General features: G+C 29.9%; 2 protein-coding genes and 1 long non-coding RNA gene across 3 annotated transcripts; 2 read left to right on the top strand and 1 right to left on the bottom strand.

Annotated features, from left to right (window-relative positions):
* The first annotated feature begins 2,985 nt into the window (after positions 1-2,985).
* LOC132916956 (small ubiquitin-related modifier 3-like) lies at positions 2,986-5,558 on the top strand. The gene is made up of 4 exons (XM_060977429.1): positions 2,986-3,226; positions 4,151-4,279; positions 4,850-4,984; positions 5,387-5,558. Exons 1-4 carry the CDS (start codon positions 3,209-3,211, stop codon positions 5,396-5,398), a joined length of 294 nt encoding a protein of 97 aa, XP_060833412.1. The 5' UTR covers positions 2,986-3,208; the 3' UTR covers positions 5,399-5,558.
* A 9,708-nt stretch (positions 5,559-15,266) lies between these two features.
* On the top strand, positions 15,267-17,511 carry LOC132918668 (uncharacterized). The gene is made up of 3 exons (XR_009660531.1): positions 15,267-15,510; positions 15,618-15,713; positions 17,217-17,511. It is a non-coding gene; the product is annotated as an uncharacterized LOC132918668 (long non-coding RNA).
* A 674-nt stretch (positions 17,512-18,185) lies between these two features.
* LOC132917371 (chromobox protein homolog 5-like) lies at positions 18,186-19,978 on the bottom strand. The gene is made up of 2 exons (XM_060978088.1): positions 19,705-19,978; positions 18,186-18,752 (listed from the first exon to the last, which is right to left on the bottom strand). The coding sequence occupies exons 1-2, from the start codon at positions 19,713-19,715 to the stop codon at positions 18,290-18,292; spliced, it is 474 nt and encodes a 157-aa protein (XP_060834071.1). The 5' UTR covers positions 19,716-19,978; the 3' UTR covers positions 18,186-18,289.
* Positions 19,979-20,622: the final 644 nt, after the last annotated feature.

The following is a 20,622-nucleotide window of genomic DNA, read 5'->3' as shown; positions in this document are numbered from 1 at the left end:
TAGAACATATGAATTTTCATCTGATCACAACTTGAATCTATAAATCTTTAAGGACTGTAATATTGAAAAAAAAAGGTCTAATTGAAAGAGACCAAATAGTTAAAATTAGATAAGGGCTTATCTTGTAGCAAATCTCGCTACAAGGTACATGTAAACAATCTTGTTTACATTCTCTACATGTGCTCAAACATATATCATTACAATTTAATTTTTGGTAAGCACAGTCCACTGTATTTATCAAATAGATATTGTTCTTTTTTAATTTTTATTGAATATAGATTTTGATATAAAATAGAATTTTTTATTGAATTTTGATTTTTTTTTTTTTCATATATAGATTGTGTATTAAGATTTTTTTTTATTTAAGTTACATTTCTTTTAACTGCTTATTTTTATTGAAATTTTATGTGTTAACACGTAGAATAAATAAAAATAATAAAAAAAGCATATTTAAATAAAAACTATATTTGATTTAAAATCTGTATGATAAAAAAATCAATATTGAATAAAAAATTCTATTTTATAACAAAATCTAAATAAAATCTAAAACAAATCTATATAAAAATGAAAAATTCTATATTTGCTAAGACTCCACGTAATATAAAAAAAAAAATCAAAATTCATTTAATATTTATTCGAAAAACATACATCTAGTTTTTTGAATTTTTTTTTAAATTTTTTAATTCACTAGATTTTTTTCACAATACATTATTACTTAACAGATTTATATAGAAATATAGATATTTTATTAAGATTTCTTAATATTAAAAACTACAAATAAAAATTTAAAACATTATCATATCTATTCAACAACTAAGACATAAGAGATTCTAGATTTGATGACTTATAGGAACAAGTTTCAGAAAAATCTAGTGAGCTAAAACTGAAAAAGCCAAATGAACTGAGAATAAAAAAACTCTTAAGAAATTACTTCAAGATAATAGTGAAGGGCATACATTTCCATCAGTTAGAGAAAATTACGAAATTACATTTTACGAACTTCTAGATGTTATCATCATTAAATACCTAACCGATTTAAAAAAAATGTAATTAATCATTTATCCGAAATTGAAAAATGTATACCTAATAATTGGCAACATGCCAACATATTATATAAGTTCCTTTTATGGGATTGATTTCAATCAAGAAAAACTCAAGTTGCATAGAGATATGTTTTTAGATATTGTAATTTGTAAAATTAGGAAAAATTAGTATAAACAGTAACACAAGATTATGTCATTTAGATGTATTTAAATCGGAAAATTGGAGAAAATGGAGGTATGTTAACAGAGTTTAATAAACTTCTAAAAATTATTTTGACTGTTCCAGTATTGTCTTGTACTGCGGAAACATCTTTTTCAGCACTACGAAGATTAAAAACATTTTTGAGGTCTACAATGACACAAAATCGTCTTAACGATATTGCTTTATTTATTGATATTGATAAACGGGACTAGCCCAATACAAATATTGATATTAATCTTAAAACGTAACAGTATAAAATACAATTTAAAATATAGTTAGTAAGTTAGTTACTTTATTGTATGTCCATCGTAATGAAGAGCAAATAGCTAACTCATTTATAAATTCAACTAAATTACGTAAAATCACAATTTTATGTAAACAGTCAAATTAAATTTATTTTTTTGTTTAACTTATTATTTATAAAGAAGCTATCAATTTGGTATACATTTATTTTGTTGTATGATTATTAATTAATATAGTATTTTATAATTAATGATGAATTTGCATTTTTCAGTGTACAACATGATTAATGTTATTATATTGTATTATTTAATATTTGTGTATACTAGTAAAATCCATAAGAAAATATAAACGTTTTTAGTCAAGTAGTAAAATCATAACATCAATCGGCGCAATTTGGAGAGCCAAAATTAATTTTAGAAAATTAAATTGTAACTAACCCCCAAGTAGGCGATTCTATGAATTTTTTTAATTTTATGGAGACATTGTCATTGACCAGGGGCTAAGCCCCAACCCCAAATTGTGCATTTATGCCTATAATAACAAGGCCGGGCAAGGTACCCATTAAATTTTTTAAAACCTGGTGCCTTGTAAAGGTACAACTTGTATAGGTACTTAAATTAATAACTTCAAAAGAGTACACTTGGATAATATAATGTAAATATTGTTATTATACTCATAAATTTAATAGATATTTCTATTGAGTAATAATATTTGAAATATATTTATAGTAATACCTAGTATTTTAAATATATATTATAGTAATACCTAGTATTTTCAATACTATGCCATTCATAGAATCACTATAATATATTTTTACAAAAATAACATTTCATGACGAGGAAACTAAGGAGAGGTAGCGAATCAAGGAAGAAATAAATTTACCATTCCTTATATATAACCTATAAACCTTGAGTGAAGCCCAGAACGCGCGTCATCACACGCCCGCCGTTTTCGGATGACAAAACAATATTATTAACATGCATGAAATACAATAAATTCATACAAATTTAAACATTTTTTATTTTGTTAAAGCATATACAAATCCAACTGGATAATATGTCTATGATACTTTCATTAAAAATAAATATTTTGCAAATATTATAAATACTTTTAAAATATAGGTAATTGATTAAATAGTTTTCTTATCATTTTCTAAAACAAGTATTTGATCAATAATATTTTAAAATTAAATGTTTACAATACTGACATTTAAAATAAATTCACATTGCTTATTTAATTTCAAGAAACTTGAATTATTGAAATTTTTAATTTGTAGTTATATATTAAGTAGAGAAGATAGGATACTATATAATCGTATTTTGTACCTACGTAGTTTCGACGAGTGAAGTCGCAACGATAATATTAATAAGAGAGTCAATCGAGAACAGAGATAGTGAGTAAAATCCTTTTACCTATTGAGTATAATAAAAGTAGTATAGATATCTGTGATATCTACCTTGGTATAAGGTCTATGCTTTTCTACGACATTGATTTTCTTGTTATCACTGTTATGATAAATGGCTATATTATGTTTTCATGGGCTATGGCGTCCCAATGATAACGAGGTCTCTAATCCCTAACAAACAACCGATCCTCGTTCGTTTTAAATATTGTTGACTGCATTTTCACCAAGAAATTGCATTTTACTGCCACCGCGTTTTTTTCATTACAGACTTCAACACCGTTTGTCTATTAACCAATTTATATACACACATCAGAAATGTCGATATTGGAAGAAGTAAGTGTTTTACAAGTTCGCGTAGCGCGCGCGCCAAATAAAAACACGAGTAAGCATTCTGTAATGGCGTCGGAAAACCTGACGGTCGATCGCGTCTGTTGCCTACGCGTTTCGACGATTGTTCGGGCGCGTCGGACGTGTTGACACTTCGTGCTTAAGTCGGTGTCGTGCCCGCCCATATTCTGTCTTAACATTTGTCTAGTATTTTAAGATGACGCCATATTCGCATGTGTTGTCCCTGTCTTACTAACATACATCATTACAAATTCTCGTTCAGTAGAACATATTTTGTTATGTTAGCTTAATATTAGAGTACATTTACCTATTATCAAATTTAAAAATGAGAATATTATCTGGAAAATGACATATGCTTTTATTGATATTATAATTTTAAAATGAGTTATAAATATTACAACTTTATAATTTCATTCCCGCACTCGCTCGTTTGTTTCATGCACATCTCATTAAACATTTAAGTTTTTCTAAAATTCAACAGTGCTGCATAGTGTGTACTGATCAACCATGGCATTTCACATATTGAAAGTCATTATGTTGATAGTCTCAGAAGTGGTGGTACCATTAAAAATATCTATCATAAGTTGATTATTTACCTCAAACCTGAAATTCACCACCATCATTGACTTACCACAATCACCGTTGACAATTATTATCGTTAACATTGATTATATTTAGGACGATAAATCGACTGACTTCTGACTTATATCAGATTTTATAAGTTCATAATCGTGTGGTTATTAAAAATCAATTTTGGATTTTATGTAATAATTGTTTCAATAGAATAACAATAGCTTGTTATTAGATTATTATTTTATCTAATTTTATAAGTTTAGAATTTAAGTTATAAATTTTAATAATATTAGTTTTCAAACATCAATCATTATTAAAAAATATTTTATATTTTAGGACACCTCTGAACACTATATTTTTCTTAAGGTTTGTGGCGCATCTGATAATGCTTTACCTATTAGATATTTCAAAATGAAGAAACATATTCGTTTAAGAACGCTTATGAGAATTTATTGTGAAGAAGCTGTAAGTATAAGCTATTAAGAAGTAATTTATTACAATTGTTACAATTAGTAACAGTAACTAAATTTTGGACTAAACTTTTTATAAATAGAATATATTCAATCAAAAATTAATTTAGCAATTGATTTTAATAATGCTAATTTACCCACTGATTATCACTGAACAAAACACGGTTGTTTAGCAACTGTAGTTGCTAACTTGAATTTAGAGCCATATCAATTAACTTAAAGATAAAAAATTAGTGACAAGTAGTGGAATAGTATGGCGATCATCAACTTTATTTGTGTATGTGTATTGTGTATGCAAGCATAAGTTATGTACATTTTTTATATTTCCGCATCATTTTAAATTATTCCTGAAAATCAATATTATCAGTTATTTACAATCACACTTAAAAAACAAATGATAACCATATGAAATTACTTGAATTTTACTCTATACTGTAAAAATGTTTAAAGTTACTGGCTATGTTTAGAATAATCCCTCCTCGGTTATATATATTATATTATTAAACCTATGTGCTAATTTGTTTAACGTTTATAATATAATTTATTCAAAACTGTAATATTTTAGGGTTTTCCTAACCCGGATGAAGCAATATTCCAAACTTCTGCCGGTCGTATTTGTGAAGATGATACTCCTACATCACTCCAGTTGGAACAAGGTGATACCATTTACGTCATTGAATCGCCAAATCTCCCTCTCCAGGTACTTACTTAAAATATTTCAAAACTTAAACTTTGTAAACATAAGTTTGGTATATTTATATCAATTAAACATTAAGTACTTCCATATTATTTGAATTTAATACAGAAAATCAATATTAACAGATGGGTTAGGTTACAAGTGTGTAAGTGTATCATTGTAAAGAATAATAAGTGCACGGCTAATTTACGTTTAACAGTTTACGTTTTACGTTCTTTTACTAATAGTTAATACAATAACGTTTTTATAATGTATTATTGGTTAATCATATTTAAAAAACATATGTATTAATTTAAATTTTAAATATTGATGTATATATACATTTATTTATCTGTATAGCTGTTATTAACTAAACTTATGTGCTGTTTTAATGTTTATTATTCATTTAAAATTGTAATTTTTCAGGATTTGATTTAGAAACTGTAAGATTTATGTATACTGGTATATTAATTTCACCACATTGTACCTTTGAAACTTATGGAATTGAAGACGGGCGGATTATTTGTTTTCAATCCCCTAATTTTGAATATCAATGATTATAATTTCTTGAATCTTAAATAAATAAAAATTGCATTTACATTATCTTAGTTTTTTAAATAATAAAACCGTATTATGTCTATTTTATATAAAGCTACCTGAATTAAAAAAATGTCATGATTATAAATGGTATACAAATGTTGAAATGTACAATCAATGAGAATAATTTTAAGACCTCACTACACTACAATAAACATTAAGGCAATAAATGAAATATCTATATTCTTGAAAATACCTATAGAGTTTTAAAAGTAAATACCATAAAATATAATTTTGGTTTTTTAATTTCTCTGTTCTTGTCAAGACATAACATCACAATAAATGTCATATTTACATTTCACATTTTTACATAACCACCGTGGCTATAGCTGATACGTGTATTGAACCACTCTTCTACAGAGTACATTTATAATTGACAATTTATTGTGTTTACTGTTACTACTGAGAATTTTGTCTATTGAATTTAATCCTGAGTTTATCATTGACTTTTGTAAATAACAGACATAACCAATAATAGAAATAATAATAGAAATTGAGCATCGACTTAGCTGTATTTCTGAACTGAATTTTTTCTTGTAATTTAATTATTGTTTGTATATAATATATACATTATTAACATGTAGACGTTTAAAAGAATCAATTTAATTATTAACATTTTCTAATTGATTACTACATGCTCACTGTTTTAATAAAGTGTATCATTATTAAGACTTTATTTTAATTTTAATTTGATATTAGATGCACATACTTAGTTCTTTAATTTTTGAATTTATACTTGCTCAATAAAAAAGAAATATTAGATAGCTGCCTTATTTAGCCAATATTTAATAAGTATCTTCATTATATTAAAAAAAAAAACTAGTATGTTATCTTATTTTTCTGGTTAAATCTAAATCCACTGTATAAATTAATAATGAAATATCAAATTCAAAAGCTATACTGGTTTAACCTTTCTAATTTGAATATCTTAAGTTCATTCTAAATTGTAATATTTTAGGATATTATTACAGAAAATATAAGATACAAATTTAATGAATTAACAATTGACCAAACCCATACTCTGGATTCTCCAGGGTTAAAAGATAACGATGTTCTCAAAAAAGTATGGTAATTGATTTCATTTTAATTACTAAAACTTAAATACTAGAACACTCTCTTCATTCTACATTGTCAATAGACCAACATGACTTTTTTCCTGGTCGTTCCAGTTCGTTAGATTTTTCTTGTTTTATAAGTGATGCCTTTAGAGATAAAGCCCAAGTTAATGCTATTTTTAACGACTTTTTTAAAGCGTTTGATTCAATTGATCATAATTATCTTATCTACACCTTAAATAAACTGGGAATTGGTTTTTCTCTTCTATCATGGATTCGCTCATACCTGGCGGATAGATGGCAATATGTTAAGTTGTTCAATATTTCATCAAATAAATTTAAGATTTCTTTTGGAGTTCCGCAAGGTGGATATTCATCACCACTACTATTTAATATTGTTTTTAATTCAATATTTAGCAATGTCCTGTCGGTTCGTTTACTTATTTTTGCCGATGATGCTAAGCTGTTCTCCAGGATATCTTCCAGTACTGATTTTGACGTCCTTCAATCATCGTTCAATACTTTTATTAAATGGTGTCAGGCTATTGGCCTTAAACTAAACTTTGATAAGTATAAAATCATATCATTCTCTAGATCATGGACTAAAGTGGAATACATTTATACCTATAATGACTCACCCTTAACTCGAGTTTCTGAAGTAAAGGATCTAGGTTCTTATGGACGTCTCCATAACTAATTGCTCGTATAATAATTAATGCATGATTTTAAGTTATCACTATACTTTATTATAATAATAAATCAATAGAAAACTTAAGTTTAACAGAATTAGACGGATTTAAATAACAGAGGCTCTTTCCGATGTACTGACGGTACTACACTGATTCTTACACAGACAGTGAGACACAGTAGAGGCTCGCTCGGACTCAAAACTGTCCGCTCAGCGAATTCCTTCAGACCGTGTGATCGTGCGTCTCTGCCCGTTCACATTAATAAATACTTACTTTACTAACTTAATGCGGACAGGGGTTCATAACACCCCCCGGACTACATGAGACATGGGGTTCCAATGATCACCATGTTTCATCTAATCCGTACTTTTCTGGTATTCTGAAAAGCTTCTGAAATTCGCAGGGAATGTGTAGGTTGTACACACTTCTATATTCTGAGGTTTTGCCATTTCAGGTCTATAAAGTTGAGGTAATTTACATTTATACTTAATTAACATGTATAGACTTATAGCTAATATTAAGATTACAATAATATAAACTACAATAAAATGATGGTCTGGAGTTACTAAGATTTTAGTATCGTTTTACAATTTTGAACTTTCCTTCAAATTGTTGGCATCCTGAGCCAGCTGATTTAAACCTTTAATATATTTCACAGTATTGATTTGTTCCGGAATACGATTGTTAGTTATTTTGGATAATTTTAACATAGTGTTCAGACTAGGATTTTCTGAAACAAAATCTCTACGAATTTCTAAAGTTAGGACTCTAAATGGTGTTAAGATCAAATTTTCTGTATATAACACACAGTTCTCTGAGAATTGAATTTTTTCCGTACCGGTGAGTAGAATCCTACTAGATTTTTGTGCGCAAGTCACTGTTACTGCTTGCGAAATGCAAGCAGTAATGTTTATGCCAGATCGTCAAATTTAGGTTCAGATATTTAAAATTACATGTTCCCGCTGTTTGATAAGGGGTATTGTATTAAGATATCTAATAATTTTCCTGATATGTAGACTTACTAATAGCCTCAGGATTTACACATAATTTAAAAGAAAACAATGTTGTGCATCTTTCATATTGATTTTCCGTTAGACTAAAATTATATTCATTAGTATCGTTTATTGCCAGATACTGAGTTTGTGGTTCAATGATTACTATATTACCTTTGTCGGTAGGCATCGGAAGTGGAATATTATGAAAAAGGCTAAACCGAAGGTTTGACAATAATAAGGGTAAATGAGTCACAAATATAAGAATCTACTGAATGTACAATACGCTTAACTTGGAGGTTCGAAATAATTCAGAATTGGTAGGTGAGATTCAGTTGTAGGAAGCTCTAGTGTAGACGGTAATGTTAGTTGAATTTGTTTTAATTCATGAATTAGATCAGATGGAGGGTACACATTTGTAAGCATTAATCCATTCAATGCTGAATTAACGATAGACTGGAGGTTTGGAGTTTCCCAAGCGAATTGGTTCAGAAGAACGGTCAATATTGCTGTGTGTTCCAGGAGGTAGTTTGTAGTTCCAGCACGTTCAGCAGAACGTCTGGACTGCTCTTCTATTTCGTTTATGTTCATTTGCAACTTCTGAATGTCTGTTAATAATTCGTGCATGGTAGAATTAACATTATTTGGGACTGAAGAAACTATTCTTACTTGTTCATGTGATAGATGCACGTGCATATCTTCAGAACGAGTAAGGTTTTCAATGTTTTTGTAAAAGAATTCGGCATCTTAATCAGCACAAACTCCAAAAAGTACGTTCGCTAACCTTCCTACAGCATTTATTAATCCACAAGGCTGACGATTCAAATGTTCAGAGGTTCTGTGGTTTGATCCAAGTATTCGTAGTATGGAGTTGAAGTTTTATTCAATCTTCTGCATGAATGGATTCGTGGATTTCATGAAATCCGTATAAGTGCTTGTTAAAATTAAATCTTCCTTCTTCTTTAGCTGAATGCAAATTTCACCAGTCTGATTATGGGGATTTTGGAGTAAACGGTACTTCATGTGATAAGTAGTCATATTTATATAAGTGACAAAGTCCCAATCCGTGAAAGAGACACGAAGAGGACCCATAGCTTCAAAGTATAGGCCAGATTAATTCTGCAACGGTGTAACTTGGAAATTTCCATTTTGAGAATCTGACATTCCATGACTGTTAATCACTGATATTTCTGAAACATAATTTAGATTTCATTCATGAAATTTCTTCAAGAGATTCTTATGCAATTTCACACATTTATTTATTTTTTATATGGTTACATTCGGAGTGTCTGTATTAGCTTCCACCACTGTGAATGGTCCTAACTACTTAGGTGCTAATTTTCCCTCATTTGCTTTTTCTTAACCTAACTATAACCTTATCACTTTCATTGATTTGTAACGGTACAGCTCCCGTGATTTTTGCTTGGATTTAGTTTGTTTTTTTATTACCATCTGATGAGTTTCCTGCATAAGTCGTTTCATTTCAAATTGGTATTCTTGATAGTTATATTGAGGTTCTGGCTTACGGCTTAATGAATTCGGAATTTTCAAAGGATATCCATACACAAATTCATACGGTTGAAATCCCGTAGAGGTGTGTACTGAAGAATTATGACAGTACATTGCATAAGGAACATAGATATTGCAGTTTTGCGGATTTTTCCCAGAGTAATTCCTCAAATATTCACCCAGATTTTGGGGGCTTCTCTCCAAACTACCGTTTTTCTGTGGATGATACGGGGTAGTGGATGTTTGATATATTTAAAACCTTGCATACCTCTTTAAAAAGCTTACTAAGGAATTCTGTTCCACAGTCCATCACCAGAGATTCGGGTTGTCCATGCAGACATACAAATTGCGTAATAAAATGCTGTGCGATTGTGTTTGCTTCGTGATCTCTCATTGCAGAAGCCCATGCGAACTTTGAGAAATCATCGATAAGTTTTAAAATGTGTGAATTCCCATTGTACGATTTGTTAGGTTATGTGGTTTCGAAGCAGTGGTAGTTATCACCATAGGTTCCTTGATAATGTTCGGAGTTTTGTTGATCTCACATACCGGACACCTCTTTATGTATTTTCGGATTTGTGCTTTCATACCCAGCCATTGGTACTGTTGTGCAATTTTATTGTAGATGCGTGTCATACTTTGGTGACCACCCAGTGGATTTTCATGAAATTCCTTGATGATCTGTAATTTGTTTTCGTCCGATAATTTATCACGTGTGTAAGGTTGTGAAGACTTTTGAAAATAGTTTCATAATTTTCCTTTTGCCAAAAAAACTGTTAAATGATTATGTAGAACAGCTGACGACTTCTTCTTCTTCTTCTTTCTGGGCTTTTGTAGGCCTTTAAGGCCCAACGCCGCAACAACATATTGTTTCCATTCTTCTCTATCATTTAACAGCTGACGACTATCTACATTAATAGTTGCAATCTCCGTTATTTGACATTTTTGGTGACGAAATTCAATGATCTTCCCAAATCGTTTCCGAAATTCCAATGTAATTTCTTTCTTCGCCTTAAAGTCTGCTAATACACAAGGTGCTAAAGCGTTTAGTTTAGTTTCGTCCGCTTTCAGAAATGTTTGATGTCTATTATCATCAACTCTTTCTGACCCTAAATCTAGGTATTCGTTATCCACTTATTGTACGGAGGTTCTTTGAATTTCTGGAGTTTCTGATTGATTCTGATGACTTGATGTGGTTTAAGCTCGCGTAGTCACCACTTTAATGCGACTCAATGCATCCGCATTCGTAAAAAACGTCGCCGACAAATATCGGTTTCGGTTCCTAAGAAAATCCAAAAAGGGTTACGGTACGGTTCCGATTCCAATATTTTCAAAAGGTTCCGGTAAAAATACCGGTATTTTTAATTTCTGTTCTAACCCCTGGTACGCGCGTGTATCATTGTCGTCAATATTTCGTGTTATCCGTTACCGCCGTATTAAAATTATACACATACATATATATATATATGTATAAGAGGTAGGTTAATCAATTCTTGCTCAATTTAATGTTGTTGCATAAAACATGTTTTGTTTTTGATTTCTTAATAAAATATATATACATGTATTACACGGGTGTGCAACTAACATATAAACACACGAAATAAAAAAAAAATTATACTATCATACTATTATAATTGAAACCCATTACAAGGTGTAGTGGTCTCCGCGCCTGCAGTTTCGGGGGTAGCGAACGTCGATTCCACAAGAGTAGTCGAAGAGGAAAGTCGTCGTTAAATGCTAGGAAAATCGGAATCTAGCCATGCAGACCATCACAGCAGATCATCCAGAGCAACAGTCCAAAGCGTCCATGGACATTTTAAGAGTCAGTAATAAATATGTACACTATAAAAACATGACATGGATCATTGCAACAATAATATTGTGAGTAAAATTATTATACCAAACGTTCAACGTCAAAAATCCCGGATCTCAACTGATGAGATGGAGATTGAAATTAGCTGAATAAAATTATGAAGTAGTGTATAAATCTGGGGTAACCAATACAAATGCGGACGCAATAAGCCGCATCGGAGAAGTGAAGATAATAAAAACCAGATCTCAAACTTCATAGGAGGATAAAAGTATAACTTTGAAATCGTTTGAAAAGTACATGGAAGACCCAGCTAGTCAAAACTTGAAGAACACAAACGTACATAAACGTACGTGTCTTGGGAGATATTTTTGAAACTCCCAAAATATTTCACTTAGTTCATTTTGTATCAGGAGATCTTAAACTAAGTCGAGGAATAGCACTAGAATTCTGGAGAAAATTTGGTTATATAGAGAAACTAAAGCAACAGCACCCAAAGAAAATAGAGGTAGCCTATTATAAGTTAATGATCACGTCATATTTTAAATTTGGTAATAAAAGCAAAATGTTAGCAGAAGCCAACTCTTCAAGATATGTATAACTCTTTACGTAATCTGAGAAGTTTCTGTCAGGAGGTTAAAATCAAAAGGCTTGCCTTCCTCGTATTGGTAGTGGCTTAGATCAGACCATACTACAAATGTAAAAATACATATTTCAAGATTCCGGCATTTCGATTAAAGTAATTTTCTAACAAAAAATTTCTGAGTTGGACAAGCAAGTAATAATCCGTGAACATCATGCTGCAGTCAGTCTTAGGAGGTCATCGTGGTATATAACAGGCAGTAAAACAAATTCAGTGGCAATATGATTGGGAGGTTTTGAAACAGGATGTTACTGAGGTCATTAACAAATGCACTTCATGTCGAGTAAATAAAGTTTCTAACCGTAACACAAAACAACCTATAATAATCAGCACCACAGCATCTGAACCGTTTGAGAAAGTATTTATAGACGTTGTGGGCCCACTAACACGAACTTTTGATGGTAATGCATATATACTGACCATGCAATGTGACCTAACTAAGTTCTCAATCGCAACACCCATGGCCAATATAGAATTAAACACGGTAGCATAACATTTTGTTACTTCTTTCGTTAGTATTCATGGAATGCCTTCTTGTAAGTGATCAGGGTACCGTGTTCCTCAGTCGAGTTTTCACTGAAACATGCAAGCTTATCGGCATAAAGCATACCACTACGTCACCGTACCATCCACAGGCGAACGGGGAACTTGAACGAAGCCACAGAACTCTAGGAGAATACCTCGATATTATGTAGATGTCCACCAAAAAAACTGGGATTCGTACGTCCCGTATACAATGTTCGTGTATAACTCATCGGTACATAACTCTACGGGTAAACAACCTTATGACTTATGAGTTACTATATGGCAAGACTTTGTTAGTGCCTACTACACTGACAAAAGCTCTAGAAGCCCGTTATAATTATGATGACTATCAAACATAGCTTTCTGTTTTAACTTAGTTAAGGGAATCCCACCAGATCGCGCGAGAACGCTTCATTTAGAAGAAACAGAAAACTAAGTTCAATTACGACCAAACCGCGCATTCCATTGAGATGTAGGAGACAAACTATTCTTCTTCCGTCGCAAACAATTGTTAAAAATTCCAGCCAAAACCTTTATAATCCTATACAAAGTGTGGGGCTTAGCTATACTATAGTAACGAATATTTCCCAGGACTTCATTTGAAGCATTCAATTTTTCAGAAAGTCAAAACAGCATTGGTCTATAAGACTTATCACGACATTCTAAATCTTTAAAAGAAATCGAGGAACAGATAAAAGTGATAAAATAAAAATTATATTCCAAAAGAAAGTAACATATATTTTATCATATCTTTGATTATTATCTCGACCATTCTTATTACCCTCTTGGGTTCCTTAATCTGTTTTGTTAAATATAACATTGGTAAACCTATCATGACCAACCACGAGATGTGGCGGAAACTCAAATTTAAACATAATTTATAATAATAATAATAATAATAAGTAATAGTAATAATAATAATCCCATTTGTAAATTGAACATGCAAACAATATTCTATTTAGCAAAAAATAGATTTAAGTAAGCAAAGCGCATGTGGCGATATTGTATACTATCGCACCCGTAATATTAAGCAAATATGTTATTATGTTTTTTTTCAATGTAGTTTATAAATTAGTGTATAAGATTTGGAAAAATAATTTGGCTTTACGAGGTCGCAGGGACTGCTTCCATTTAACTCAAGGGGTATGTTGTACCCTGTATGTATTAAGCACACTATATACGATATTTATGTATATGTATTTGCTGGTTAATGCAATGGCCTACGTGACTGTGGGAAATGCGTTGGTCAACAAATTCTAGGGCGACTGCCCGTACAGTTCTCACGGACAGGGCCGTGTTGGCAGTCGGAGCACGGACTCAAGTATAGACAAAACCTCTTTGGTGTAGACAGAAAATCTTAGTTATTTAGTTAAATCGTATTTGAGTTAAGTATTATAAATTAGTGTGTGTAATAAATAAATTAGTGTTCTTATTCATAAATCATCGTTTCCTGATTTCAACGGTAATACGGCGTTAGCTCACATCAGTGTACAGTGTAAGTGTCTATATTTATGTACAATATAAATTAAATAAAAACAATATAGTAGATACAAACTTCGGGCGATATAAACCAGACCACACCACTTAAAAGTTTAACAGAAGACCAAATTCGGACCGAACCCATGGCTACGTACTATTTATAGACCGGACCGGACCAGTTATTAAATTTATTCATATAGAGTAGACCGAGACCGGACTGCCGGTTCGATATTAAAATATTTCGGACCTTTAATGGACCGGACCGTCAGGTTCAGTCAATATATTAGCTCAGACCGGACGATGATGCGTTTTGTATTACACTGGACAAATTTTGTTTTGAAGTGAGTTATCTATAGTATTTATAATCAATGGTATTACGTAAAAATAACTTATTTAGACTTTAAGAACCGTGATTGAGACCGAGCCGAACCGGACTAAACTATTTTCATTTTTTTCTTTTGAAACCGAACCGGACTGAAAATAATACATTTTATCTGAGGACTGGACTGAATTACTCCTAAAAAATATTGAATCGGACCAAACCGATGATTCAATAGTTTTTGTATGTTAGAACCGGACTGATTAAGACCGGACCATGCAGAGTACAACAGTATCTAGGTAATTGTATTCAAGAGGGCTTATGGTCTTAGTTATTTTTGGTCGAGCAGGTGGTTTGTCATCATTGAGAATAATATATACGAGTATATAAAAATAAAAAAATATTATATATATTGTACCTAATATTACATTTATAAAGTGAATATTTACAAAGCAAGTATGTAACAATAAAAGGTTTTATTAAAGTAAAAACATCGGTATATTTTTATCGGTAATAATTGATGTATGACCAAAAATAATGCGGCCTCTCCCGTAATTACGCCGCGATAATTTCGTTTCAGAGATAGGTAATAGGCGTATTACTGAATACGGTCTGCCGCAACAGGCACAGCGGTGGTGATATTGACGCACAAAGCCATCTCTGAAGCGTTGTTTAGGTTTCATTTTCTGTGTAGTGTCCTCGTCATATTATTAATAATAATTTTAAAGTAGTTTTGTTATTGTTATCACTTATCAGTCTTTATTTACATTGTGCAATCAGTGACAGATTATCAGTCTTCGAAAACGACGAAAACTACCCACAGTACAGACTTCTATACTTAAGAAATCTGTAGCGAAAACACATTGAATGCGTATTGCGTACTGCGTAGTGGCGACGAAATGTACAACTAAGATAAAAGCTGCATTAACAAGGTTCGTGTTAATCATAGATATAAAACATGTATATCTGTGGTGTTAATTAATACTGAGTATCTTGACTACAGATTCTAGTATCTTACCATTTTCTTAACTGGTCATAGGTCTTATTTATTGGCTCGGAAGTTGTTGGAGTTGTATATAGTTTTATATGCTCTCAGATAATAGCATGTCTAGCTAGAAATCTGAACTTTATGATGGTAAGTTTAAAATGCACATTTTGCATATTTCATTGATATTTTTACAGTTATTATCATTTATAATATTTTCTAAAAAATTGTTTTTTTTTCTTAACCTATATATTTTAAATAATATTGAATATAAAATTCAATAACATTTTACATAGTTATTTATCTGCGCTTTCCATTACAGCATAAACATGACCCAATACCGTTCAAAATGAGTAAAACAATATCACACACAAAAATAGTATGATACTCCACAGATTCATTTAAACCAGACATACAAAGAATTATGTATCTTAAAAAAATATATATCAACTAAAAATAATAAATAATTAAAAATGAGTCAAATTGTAAAAATAATAAAATATAAATGAAATATGTTTAGCTCCATTTTCTAACTACCGACTTTGAAGTTTTTTTTTTTATTTAACACATTATATAATATTTCTTTGATAATGAAAGCAAGTGCTGCTATACTAAAATGCCTTCTCATTCCCAATCACATTTCTGTGGTATTGTTTCAATACAAAATGGCTATTTTCAAATTAAAAAAATTTTTTTGAAAAAATGGTTTTTGACTTTTTTATTTTAAATCATTGTAAAAGGTAGGTTATTAATATCTGTGATGCAATTGAAATTAAATATATTTAATATTTGATAGTTCTGAAATTATATTTCTCATAATTTTTAATGATCATAGTAAATTCATTTTGGTATCTTCTTAAATTTGTAATTACTCGAATTTGTCCTTTAAAGTTAATTTTTTTTTAAATGAGCATTTTCTTACAACTCTACACTTGCTGATGAATCATTGTTGGTTTTTCTATTTAAGTTTTAATATACTCATAGTTATTTGTATTAAATATAACTGCTTCTTTCGATGTGCACCAACTTGTAATAATTGGTTCAAGATTAACATTATTTCCACCTGTAGGCTATAATATACTTAAGCTGTCACAAGATACTGTAAAGTGATTGGTTTTAGGAAGTTTACTTACCTAATCTAAAAGATAGAGATGACTATGTTTCATCAACAGCAATCTAAATGTTTGAGTTACCAATAACTACACTTGAATATTTATTTATTATAAAATAGTAATGATATTATAATTGTAAATCCTAAAGACCACCTGCTTGGTAGAATAAGGATGTATAGTTTACAGTTTACTTGAAAATGTAGCAATTACAAATTTAACTATATTTTTGTTTATTAATTTTCTGATTACTGATGGTGCCAATACAATCTTTATATTTCATGTTATTTTCTAGTTTAATTAAACGAAAACTACTTTAAAATCCTTTGCATCTTTTTCCTAAATAAAGTATAAATTTTTTAGATTTTTTGGCTGTTATTTTGCAGATATTTTAATAGTGATATTGGTAAAAAATTACAAAGTTTGTGCATGTTTTAAAAACAAATTATTATTGAAATGTTTTTAATTTGCTATTAGTTCAAAGTATAACATTCTTATTTTTAATTTAATATTTGTATTAATATTATTTTATTTTAAATTTCAGATTTTAGGCATATGCCTCGCTCAAAATCTATGTGCTGTCATATTGGTACAAAAAGGCAGGTGGCATTAAAGATGAAATTATTCTTAAAACATGAACAAACTAGTTTTTAAATGTATATAATATACATATAACTACTTTTTTTCATACTTAAAATAGTGATAAAAAGATTGTGGCCTAACTTCTTAGTGATTAATTAAACATGCTCTGATTTTTAATTAATTCTCTTAAATTTTAATTGAGCAATCACAACGTACCATTAATATTATACATCACACATAACTAGATTCGATTTTAGATACCCTTATTATATTATTATTATAAAAAACCAATTATAGAATATGAATATGTAGTTTGTTTTGAATCTTCTTGTTAAATACATATTTAAAACTTTTATCAAATTACTTACGATTAAAAAACATGATCATAGTATTGAATAAATTTAACTACAATTACCACTAATTTTAATATAAAATAATAATTATTTGAAGTTGGGTTAAAAGCTAGATGCTGAGTAACAATCGGTATATTTTGAGGACCTGAAATAATAAAAATATTTAAAGGGACACTTGCTAGAAAATCAGCACATTTGGGCATACTAGTTAGTCATGTATATAAATAATATAAAAAAATCTATGGTACTAAAGTACTAGGGTTCTGTCTAATAATAATAAAAGATAAGAAATGGTGAAAAATGCTTTAGTTATTAAAATAAAATAGTATTGAATGTTTAACCTACATTTTAAACAACCAAATACAAAGTAAATAAACTTAAATTAGCATATATATATATATTTATTTACTATTGCGTTACAATTTAAACAAATTAATAATGAAAAAATTCAAAATTAATTAGTTACTTATCAACATAAATTGAAATATTAATACATTTTAAAAATACACTATTATTAAATTGTATCAGTGAAATAAAAATAGTTAATTATTTTATGAAAGTATATTAAGTTACTAACATTTAAGTATTTTATTTTTTTCTGTAAGGCATAATTGTCACATATAATAAAAAAATAAAATAATTCAAGATATTTACTATAGGATTTGATTAAAACAGTTAATTATTATTTCCATACAAATATTTTATGATAGTGTTTGAGTATGAGTTGTGGATATAATTTTGTAGCCTTTTTAGATTTGATCTCCACAGGTTCTTCAATTCCTTTAAATTTAATACAATATGTAATCTTGCCACGCAGTTTTTTAACATGCACAACTTTTTCTGCTACTTTCTGATGCTCAGTATTATTATTATCAGACTCATCAGAAGATTTGGAATCAATTGAATTTGATGGCTTGCTTTTTCTTTTTCTTTCTTTTTCATATTTTTTTATCAAATCTTCACAATTAAGATTTTCAATAGGTTCCCAAGAATTTTCAAAATTACTGAAACCTTTCCATTTGAGAAGGTATTCCACCTTACCATGCTGTATACGCTTATCTAAAATCTTTTTCACCACATACTCCTCATCTTGTTTTTCATTATTTGAATTGGAATCTGTATTATTTTCAGTGAGTTTGTTTGGGCTGTAATAAAATAAAATTTATATGTTGATAATTGAAACATCAAAATAGATTCATCATGTATTTAAAATAGGTTGCTGCAGAAACTACCAAACAGTGTTACTAAACTTTTTTTTGTATTTGTGTAACCTCTACAAGTGTTATGCTTTACAAATCCTACAATTTGTTTGATATTATTTATATTATAGACGGAATATTATGCTTATGATTCACTACATTATTTTAGTTACTTTTATTTTGTATTATTAAAAAAAAATTGAATTAAAATTATAAAATAAAAATTGTATATTTGTAGAACAAAATAAATTCCTCATCTTATCATTGTAAGCCGGTTGGGGTTGTTCTATAAATTTTTGCGACACGGAGAGCGTTAACTTGACGTCATGAACCACCTGTAGAGGTAGTTTATGTAAATTAGTTAGTAGCTGTATGAAAATAGTTTTTTTACTATTGTTTATTCATTTGATAGGTATATGATAACGTGACTTCGACGATTATTTGTATAACAATTAGTCGATCCCGACAGTTGCGGCGAAGACGTATGTGCATTGCATAATATTCTACTTAGTCACTTAGGACTACAAAGTAACAGAAAGGCAATGCATAACACTTAACACTGTCAACTATCAAGTTACGCGATAGAAAATTGTTGATGTAGATAGGTATCCATTATAAATTCGAAATGGATTTTGTGATTTATTATTTGTTCGGTCGAACATTTACCTATAACCACAATTACCTACATTTGAATAATGATTACGGCGGTGACGTTGCCAGTATTACCGATGAACTATAAAATTATGGTATTTTTTGAAAAAACTATTCAGACCTCAGTCATGTGCAGATAACATGGGGACGGATAACATTTGCAAACAATGAAAACAGCAGGTAAAAACCGAGTTGCCGGAAATTCGGAAGCTCGTGCATGTGCATAAATATTATAGTTGTTACTCACCTGGGATTCATATCGAAGATTTGTCTATGAAAATATTTGAAATGAGTTTACGGCGTTGGAGATGTCAACCGTGTGGCGGGACTCGAGTAAATGAAAGAAAACGGTGAATCATCAAACGACAAATAACAGATAACAGAACAAATATATACAATCTCAACAACTTAATAAAAGATGATGATGGGACAAGAGATACCAACACTAAAGACAATGTGTTTGTAACGGAAAAAAAATGGTATTCACGCCAACAATTTTGATTAGGCTTCCTGCCACCGGGTCGTTGTTATAACACGAGCGGATCAAAACCCCCCCGATCCATGCTCATTATTATCAATTCTCCGTAATCAATATAACAAATTTTTCGGTTGATGCTCTTATTATTTTTGGACAACTACCTTCTATCTATATTATCTATATTATAAAATAATTAAAAAATATAAAAAAAAAATATTATTGTTTTATTACCGTTTAGTACTGTTTTATATAATTATATTAACGTTTTATTGTGCAATATGAATAAAAAAACAAATCAAAAGAAGCCCATCACCATACAACACTATAGAAGCAATGCTCACCTTTCCACTTTTATTTTCTTTATTTCGGAGCGACAAGCTTGACAGTATATGGCATGATGTTACGAACACTTTTATCATAAAAATGGAATGCTCGATACCAGCCCGCCAATTTTTTTTTTTAAAAAGTCACTGCTTATTACTATAGAATAAATAACACTAACATTATACGTGCTCGCTTAATGGAAAAAGCCGTGTTCGGAACGTTCACTAAAAAAAATGGATTCGTTCACGTTCTCGTTCTTTCAAAAAAATAAACGCGTTCATTAATTTTTTTAAATTTTTATTATGAATCAACCTGCAGTAAAGATAAGAATCCATAAAAATATACGACTCAACCCAATAATAA

Source organism: Rhopalosiphum padi, chromosome 1, assembly GCF_020882245.1.
Source record: "Rhopalosiphum padi isolate XX-2018 chromosome 1, ASM2088224v1, whole genome shotgun sequence".
Lineage (NCBI taxonomy): Eukaryota > Metazoa > Arthropoda > Insecta > Hemiptera > Aphididae > Rhopalosiphum > Rhopalosiphum padi.
The sequence above is the reverse complement of the archived record's forward strand: the minus strand, read 5'-3'. Positions and strand labels throughout refer to the sequence as shown.